The sequence below is a fragment of the Corapipo altera genome, unplaced genomic scaffold (assembly GCF_003945725.1).
Source record: "Corapipo altera isolate COAL_440 unplaced genomic scaffold, ASM394572v1 175, whole genome shotgun sequence".
Lineage (NCBI taxonomy): Eukaryota > Metazoa > Chordata > Aves > Passeriformes > Pipridae > Corapipo > Corapipo altera.
Window position 1 is genome coordinate 593935 of NW_020884942.1, and position 8428 is coordinate 602362.

Below are 8428 nucleotides of genomic sequence, written 5' to 3' on the forward strand. Positions count from 1 at the left end.
CGGCCGCGGGCACCGCCCCGCGCGTGCGCGGCGGGCGCGGGGCGGCCGCGAGGGGCGGGGGCGGCGACGGCGCGGAGGGAGCGGGGCTGAGGTGAGGGAGCCGAGCGGGGCTGAGGTGAGACCCGCACCCCACGGAACCCCCGGGGGCGGTCCCGGCGGCGCGGGGGGCGGCCCCAGGACCGGGCCTGCCGGGGAGGGGGGGGCTCGGGGCGGTCGGGACCAGCTACCGCGGGCGCCGAGGGTTGTGAGGGAGCGGCTCACGGGCGGGCGGGCGGCCGCGGATCTGCCCCCCCCACGCGGCCCGCGGGAGAGGAAGGTGTCGGCCCTCTCTGTAGGTGTCACTTAATCGCCGAGACTGAAGTTTTACTGGTGCACTGAATGGGTGCTGGCTGCTCTTTAGACGTGTCCCGGCAAAAATCACGTGGGAAGCATAACATGGGAAAAAATACCCCAAACGAAAATAAGCCGTTTATTGCCCAGTAATGCGATAAACCCACGGACGGCAGCGAAGAGGCTTCTGGGCTGTCACACGAGCCCCACGTTGCCTGTGCCCTGCCATTAACTCTCCTTTCCCCACGGTGTCCCAGCCCCTCCAACGCTTATTATGCTTTTGTGCCACTCTTTTTTTTTTTTTTTTTCCCCTCCCTCACTAATTTTCTGCTGATGTCCCGTAAGCAGTGCTGTGGCACAGGCTGTGAGCAGTCACGCCAGGGAAGGGTGAGCTTGGCGAGCTCCATGGGCGTGCTCTGAGACCCAGTTAAACGTGTTGCAACCCTTGCAACTAACCTGCCTTAAACTGGTAATGCTGCTTTTAAAAGGATCGTAGAATCATTGTGTCCTTTAGGTTGGAGAAGACCTGCCAGCACCTGGTGGTGCTGCTGTTTGAGCCAAAGCTCCACGTGGGTACTGAGCTATGCCTGCTTTACCTGGACGCTGAAGTGTCAAGTACTTTGCAGGACGATCCTGTTTCTTGATAAGTTTCTGCTGTAATGTGACCAACAACCAGCTCAATTCAGGGTTTTTTTTTTTGTTTGTTTCAGAGGTGTCCCCAAAGCATGGCAGTCAAATGGACTGGTGGACATTCCTCCTCTGTCCTGTGCCTGACTGTGAGCGCAGAGGGGCTGGTGGTGTCCGGGGCGGAGCGCGGGGAGCTGGCGCTGTGGGATGGGGGAGGCTCTCCAGGGAGACAGCTCCGGCTCCCGGGGGAGGAGGACGTGACCTCCGTGGTGTTCTCTGCCCGCCGCCCCAGCACCCTGTACACCTCCCACGGAGAAACCATCAGCGTGCTGGATGTCCGGGCCCTCCAGGAGCCCCTGGAGCGCTTCCACGTGAACGAGGAGGAGATCAACTGCCTCTCCCTGAACGACACTGACAGCTTCCTGGCCGCGGCAGATGACTCGGGGGCCATAAAGGTTGTGGACTTGGAAAGCAAGAAAGCCATACGGTCCCTGAGACACTCCAACATCTGCTCCTCTGTCGCCTTCCGACCTCAGCGGCCTCAAAGCCTGGTTTCCTGTGGACTGGACATGCAGGTGATTTGCATACACGTAGATGGTTATTAGTGAAGTGAAACAGTAACAACCCACCTGTCCTAGTGAGGCGCCCACAGACTTTCACTGAAAGTGGAGGTGTCCAGCCTGCAGTCACTGGGAAGCTCCATCACTATTCAAAAGTAGTTTGGGCCCAAAAACCAAGTGTCAAGTCTGTTTGTGCCATTTTCTACTCAGCAGTTCCTCTCCCTGTTTTTATCTTCCTCAATATTTACAATCCAAAAGTGAGCGGGGTGGGAGGAAATCACAATACAGTGCAAAGCTCCTTTACTACAACGTCTTTCCAAGTGGAGCATATCACTGTAAGGACAAGTCATTTTTACAACTCATCCTTTGTTCTGATTGATCTCTTGGAAGCATGAAATGTTCTTTGCCTTTTTCTCTGTCCTCATCAAGAGGAAACTTTGTCCTTTGCCTTCTGAGAAGAACCATGCTGGGAGTTAAGTTCAGAGCCTGCCACTCAGAACAGATGTTTTTCAGTAATTTCTTTCCAGTGGTTGAGATCTGACCACATTCCTGGTTTAGCCCGAGATGGAAACTGTCACTTCTCAAAGGTTTCTGTGGTTCCAGCGTGTCAGGGTGAAGTTTGTTTGACAGCACTGAACAGTTTCACTTTGTGTTCTTGAAACCAAAGCACATCTCAAACCCATTAGAGCAAATACATGCTGGTAGTTAGGATAAATGGTAATTTTCCACATTAAATTCCTGATGATAGATCTAGTCTGAGAAGAGTAAATGCTTGGTGCCTTAGCTGGCTTAACTCAGGACCCTAAAATGCAGATTCACAAGCCTGGAAGCTTTTTATCAGAATTGTAAGCATTTATATACCACTAGGTGCAAGTGAGCTGGTTATTTTTTTTTGTGACTTTTTAGTATTAGTTTCTTTTATTGTAGCTCAGCAAGCTGGGTTTTAGACGAAAGTCAATATCCCAAAAGAGTTGGAATTCATTAGTGTGTTTTTATATAGTGAAAAGAGCATTTTTCTGCATCGAGGCTGCCTTTAAGATGCATCATTTCCCAAAGGGGAGCTGAGCTGCAGAGCTCTGGAATGCTGTGGTGCAGCATGTCTTTGGACAAGTTACGAGCTCTACGAGCATCAAAACATGTTCTGGATTCACACATCAAACCCTCGGGGAAGCCGTGGCTGGTAAGAACTGAAATTTAGGTTGCTGCAGTTCTTTCAGGAGTTCCAAGGAAGCAGGGAAAATGCCACGAGGACAGAAAATACTTGGTCTGCAGGAAACCTGTCAGCAGTTGATGGATTTATCAGGCTGTTGCAGTGCTGTCTGTGATGGAAAAAGGAGTATTTTCTGTAAGCATCACCCAGCCTCTCTGATTTACCAATCACAGTTGTGGAAAGTTTTCCCTTTCATCTGTAGCAAAGTAGTTTTAATGCAGCAGCAAGAGCAGTCACTGAAACAGGAAGGTGACAGGAAATGATGTGCTGCAGATGTTTTAGCGTGACTTGGATTCCAGAAACGCAGAGCCTGGGTGACAGCTCCTTTGTGGCCCAAATTTAAAGACTTCTGGTGATTACTGCTGGTGATTACTACTGGTGATTGACTACTGAAGGAATATTTTTATCAACAACAAATTAAAGCTTAGCTTTATGAAGCAAACAGCACACCAGTGCTGCATTAGACTGAGCTGTGCTTCTGGCTCTGTTGGCCTTGAAAATGCTTATTGTCAATTCATATCCCATGAAAGTCTTGAGAGAATTATTTTTAATTGGCTCAGTATAAATCTGTAGTGCTTGAAGTGCTGTATGAGAGACCCGGGATTCGTGTGAAGGCACAGTTATCACTTCAGGGGGGGCTTGGGGGTGGGGTGGCATTTGAAAAGCAAGGCTAAAAGCACAACCTCCCCCCCATCTCTTCAGGAAAAGCACACCCTACTCGACAGCACAAACCAGATCTACTCACTGGATATAAAAAGAAATACAAATACGCCTGTTTAAAAATTAGAGCCTAAGCTGCTGTTTGCATTTCGCTGTCCCATTTTTCAGACACGTTCAGGGAGATGATTATTTTAGGGCAAGTGCGTAGCAGAGACAAAAATCCAGAATGATGCTGATCTCTATTCACTGCGAGCGTTTCCATGTCCCTCCTTCTCAATAATTGATGTGCAGGACGTCAGGATTGCTATTGCTGAGATGAATGCAGAGGCTTTTAGAGCAGTGTTTGCATCCCCTTCGTGGTCTAAAGGTCTGAGTCACTGACTGCAGAGTATGGCAGTGGGGGTTTGGAAACCAGGCTGGAAAGATTTGCCATATTTATCAGGGCATCTTCAGCCCCTCCTCGCCGCACACCCTACACCTCTTGCACTCATGCACAGCCTTTGCTCTGCTAGAACAAGAAGTGTGGTGGTTTATTTTTACTGTTAAAAATCTGATTTTGTGTGAAATGGACAAATCATTGATTCGTCCTGCGTTTTTTTTCCCCAGGTCATGCTGTGGAACCTGCAGAAAGCTCGCCCCTTGTGGACCACAAACCTGCAGGAGTGTGGCCTGGAGGACGACAGCCCACAGTCGGCCGGGCAGTTCTTCAACCCGCCGCTCGCACATTCCCTGTCCGTCGCCTCCTGCGGAAACGTCTTCGGCTGCGGAGCTCAGGACGGTAAAATCAGAATATTCCGAGTCACTGGTGTCAAGTTTGAACGTGAGCTGGAGTTCCAGGGTCACAGCTTGGGAGTCTCCCAGGTCCTCTTTATGCCAGAGGCGTACTGGTTGTTGTCTGGAGGAAACGACGGGAAAGTCCTGCTCTGGGATGTCGGCAGCGAGGTTGGGAAGCAGCAGAAAAGTCCAGCAAAATCTCTGCAGAGGAGGAAGGCCCAAGCACCTGCTTCCAGCAGGAAAAATGGGAAGCTCAACAAAGTGTCCTCAAGTGAACAGGCTGGAGTTGTGCCAAAGCTCACCATCGAGCACGGAGAGAAGGTGAACTGGCTCTCGTGCGCAGAGATCAAAGGCTCCAGGAGGGTGTTGGTCGCTGACCAGAGCAGCTCTGTGTCGGTGTATCCCTTGCCAGAACTGTAAATGCCCAGGTGTTTACAGACATTGGGGGGGCAGAACCACTTCTCAGAGCCAGTTACATCCACTGACAGTGACCTGGCCAGTGAACCCCCATGTCCCTTGGAAGGGGAAGGGATTTGCTGTGCGCTCGTGGTGTCCCTGGCCTCGTGCTGGTTCTCTGTGGCTCTTGTGTTCACAGCTGCCATCTCCTGCAGGGTTGGCAGTTTGCTGCTTGAATTAAGTGAAACGGGTCTTTATATTTAGGGGGGTATCAGTCCATGACTAAGCTGATGTAATTAAGGCTGGAAGAGGAAATCAGCACTGAGGGGACACCCCAATGCTGAGTGAGGGTGCTGAGCAGTGACAGGGCTGTGCTCTGTGGGGTTTGCACTGTTGCAGTGCTCTGTGAGACTCTCCCCATGAAGCTGTGGCCCAGTTGGGTTAAACCAGCTGTAGTGGAATCTGTTTTCCATCATTCTGTCAGCATCTGCATGTAAGACTAGAGAAGCATCAATTAATGAGCAATAAAATGAGTTTCCCTGTTGCCAATTGGCTTTGCTCACGCTGCAGTAAAGGAGGGAGCAGGGGAACTGTTAACACCTGTTTGATGGCTCAGCTGTCAGTTGTTTATCCCAGGGAAAGAGAACTATTACACTTAAATAAATGCCTTCTCTCTCACTGTTCCCTTGTGCTTAGACTCACTCTAATATTGCCAAACTCACACAAAACTGTGTCAAAAAGTGTATTATACCCCTGTCAGAGGGGGAATATGAAGGCCCAAAGGCATGGCTTCTGCTTACCTAAATACTTCATCTTCCCAGAGCTTTGGAAACAAAATGAGCAAAACTTGGCTTGCTAGAAGCACCTCTTCATTTGCAAACTGAAGGTAGGAAGAACTAAGTGGGAATGCTGCAGCTCTTGACATGTTCAGTTCATGCTGGATTTCCCATGGAATGGGCAAATAATTTAAAAAAGAGGGTTTTTTCTCCACAGCCTGTCCTTTACCTGTCACAGAACTGAATTCCTGGTGCTGGCTGAGGACCTGCTGCACTGATGGGGAGTTTGTGCTGCCTTTTCTACCAGCTGGGCTGTTACCACACCCATATTACTATCATGGAAAAATTTCCAGGTCTTTTTCTTGCATACCCAGCTCCTGATAATTATTAGCTGGCAGTTCTGGCTCTCCATCCTTTATAGAAGAGATTCCAGCTGTCTTGGTTTAGCTCAAAGCAGCTCCCTGCAAACAGACACAACTCACTCTCATCCAAATCTGATTTTACCATCCTATCATTTTTAATTAAAGAAACCAAAGGCAATCTGCTTGTGCAGCCTTCCCCAGCAGGAGACTGTGGCCCAGCACATGAGCTGGTGGGCACCACAGCAAAGTGAAGCCAAAACACAGCACAAAATAAAAAACAGAACAGTGTAATTTCCTCCTTGTGTGTCACCTCTGAATTAGTTTATGTGGTCAGTGGGGCAGAGGAAGGGGTTCAGGTGTGTGGTTCGGTGTGTGATATATCCATGAGCATGTGCTGGTGCATCCATGACCTATATTTGGATATACGGGCTATAAAAAGCCTTGGAACAAACAACCTCCTGCAGGACCCGGCTCCCCTGTCCCTGCTGTTGCTGCCGGCTTCAGGAGAGAGGAGCAAGCCCACTCCAGCTTTTATTTCTCCTCTTGGTGTTCTCCAGGAAGATGGCTAAAGGCAGCATCTCCCTCCGCTCCCTGAATGAGACGCTGAACAGGTCTGAGCAGCACTGGAAGGGGACGGGAGGGCTGGGGCAGGAGACCAGGCAACCCGTGAGCATGGCAAAGCTGTGAGCGTGGCAAACCCGTGAGCATGGCAAAGCTGTGAGCATGGCAAAGCTGTGAGCATGGCAAACCCATGAGCGTGGCAAAGCTGTGAGCATGGCAAAGCTGTGAGCATGGCAAAGCTGTGAGCGTGGCAAAGCTGTGAGCATGGCAAACCCATGAGCGTGGCAAAGCCGTGAGCATGGCAAACCCGTGAGCATGGCAAAGCTGTGAGCATGGCAAACCCGTGAGCATGGCAAAGCTGTGCTTCCCTGGAAACACCCGTGGGGAACGGGGTGTACACACACAGCGTGTGTATATGGGGAGGGAGTGGTTCATGAGCAGTCTGACTTCTCCTTCACTCACTGGGGAGGGAAGAGGGACGCAGCCACCAGCTCCATGGTGGTGGTCAGTTCCGTGGCTGCAGTCCTGGCTGTTTGCTGCAGGATTTGGGCAGTGGCTCCACCAGCCAAGGCCTGCAGCTGGATGAGGTGTTGCCAGGTGATTTGTAACCCACAGGAAGTTCAGGTTTGCTGTTGTTAATGGGAGATTTGGGATGAATTACCAAATTTTGTAAAACGCCTCAGAGTCTGGAGGATTCAAAGATCTGGAGTAAATGCTTATCATTAGCAAAACAAACAAACAAACAAGAATGGACCTTTCTTGTAAGTTTAAAGAAAGCAAATCAGTGTTTCTGCAGGATCAGGACATGGGTGACGCTGATTCACCCTCCATTTCCAAAGCCTGCCCTCGGCAGAGGAACGTGACCAACAGGTTCACTGGCTTCCTGTAAAACAATCCAGCCCCAGCTGCCCCTGCTGGCACCGCTCCCTGTGCTTGGCTCAGCTGCCAGGGGACAGTGGCTCAGATCAGATACAGACCATGAGCACAGATCTTCAGGAGAAAAGAGTCAAAAACGGGTCTGGAATTCTCAGCAGTTAGAGACTGGCAGGATACTGTTCCCTCACAGTGGATTTTCACCTCTAGGTTTTCATATTACTATGAAGGTGGTGAGGCCCTGGCACAGGTTGCCCAGAGAAGCTGTGGCTGCCCCATCCCTGGAAGTGTCCAAGGCCAGGCTGGACAGGGCTTGGAGCAACCTGGGCTAGTGGAAGGTGTCCCTGCCCGTGGCAGGGGGTGGAAGGGAATGATCTTTAATGTCCCTTCCAGTCCAAACCATTCTGTGATTCTATGAGGTGTTGCCTTTACAGTATCAAGACATTTTTAAGCCAACTCAGCTGTCACACATAGAATGTGATTTACCTGCAGTAAAAACGATCACTATCAAGAGCATCACAGCCAATGGGATGCAGTACTTCTGTTTAGGAAATGAACGATTAGGTGTTGACAGACTGACAGCTGACAGACTTGGAAAGAAACTGCTCCTCTCCTCGAGATACTAACAGGGTTCCCTCCCTCAGCTTTTATGACTCCAAACAGTGGTGACCACAAAAATAGATACTAGAGACCTGACCCAAGGGAGAAACACTGGAACTACTCCTGAAAGAAAAAAAGTGAAAATTACATCTGTGGTAAACTTCTTGAAGAAGTGTCTGAGTGAGTGAGTGAACAGGGAGAGCTTGGAGGCTGCACTGGCCTGGAAAATAAAACCCACATGACAGCTCTAAAATGTCATTTTCTGTAAATGCCTGAATAGCAGAACTAAGGTTACCCATACAGCCACACTTTCAGAGAAGTGGGAATGCTGCTTCCAAGTATGTTCTGTGTGCTAACTAGAGAGAGGGGAATTTTAAATAGCTTTCTGGTAAAGAATGGGGATGTGGTTTGTGTGTACACTAGCCAGAGTCAGAGGTCACTGACTCAGTGGTAACTTCACTCACACTAAAGGAAAAGTGTTCAGAGGTCATGATTGAAATGAAAGCAGGAGGTTTAATCTGTCCTTCCCCGTTTTGTTCTAAACTTGGATCAAGAGGCAGCAGCACCGAGTGTATCAGAATTCACTAAAAGCTGTAGGAGATGGGCCCTACTGTGGTGTAACTAAACTGATGTTTTTAGACCCCAAATTAGCAAATGCTGAAATGTTTGTTACAGGTGCTTAAAGATACATAAGATTAA

At 49.7% G+C, this 8428-nt stretch overlaps 1 protein-coding gene and 1 long non-coding RNA gene across 5 annotated transcripts in view; both read left to right on the plus strand.

Moving 5' to 3' along the window:
• The window catches only part of WDR53 (WD repeat domain 53), a 5894-nt gene extending 654 nt beyond the window's left edge, over positions 1 to 5240 (plus strand). Inside the window, exons 1-3 of one of the 4 annotated variants that reach the window (XM_027661838.1) lie at positions 67 to 115; positions 1041 to 1532; positions 3994 to 5240. In XM_027661838.1, the coding sequence (XP_027517639.1) occupies positions 1056 to 1532; positions 3994 to 4581 (1065 nt within the window). In that variant the 5' untranslated portion in view covers positions 67 to 115; positions 1041 to 1055 and the 3' untranslated portion in view covers positions 4582 to 5240. Of the gene's footprint in view, positions 1 to 66; positions 116 to 307; positions 332 to 1040; positions 1533 to 3993 lie in introns of those variants that run through there. The other 3 variants (XM_027661840.1, XM_027661841.1, XM_027661839.1) reach the window with 3 other exon arrangements.
• Positions 5241 to 6088: 848 nt separating this feature from the next.
• On the plus strand, positions 6089 to 7982 carry LOC113955903. The gene is made up of 2 exons (XR_003530691.1): positions 6089 to 6306; positions 7774 to 7982. It is a non-coding gene; the product is annotated as an uncharacterized LOC113955903 (long non-coding RNA).
• The last annotated feature ends 446 nt before the right edge of the window (positions 7983 to 8428 follow it).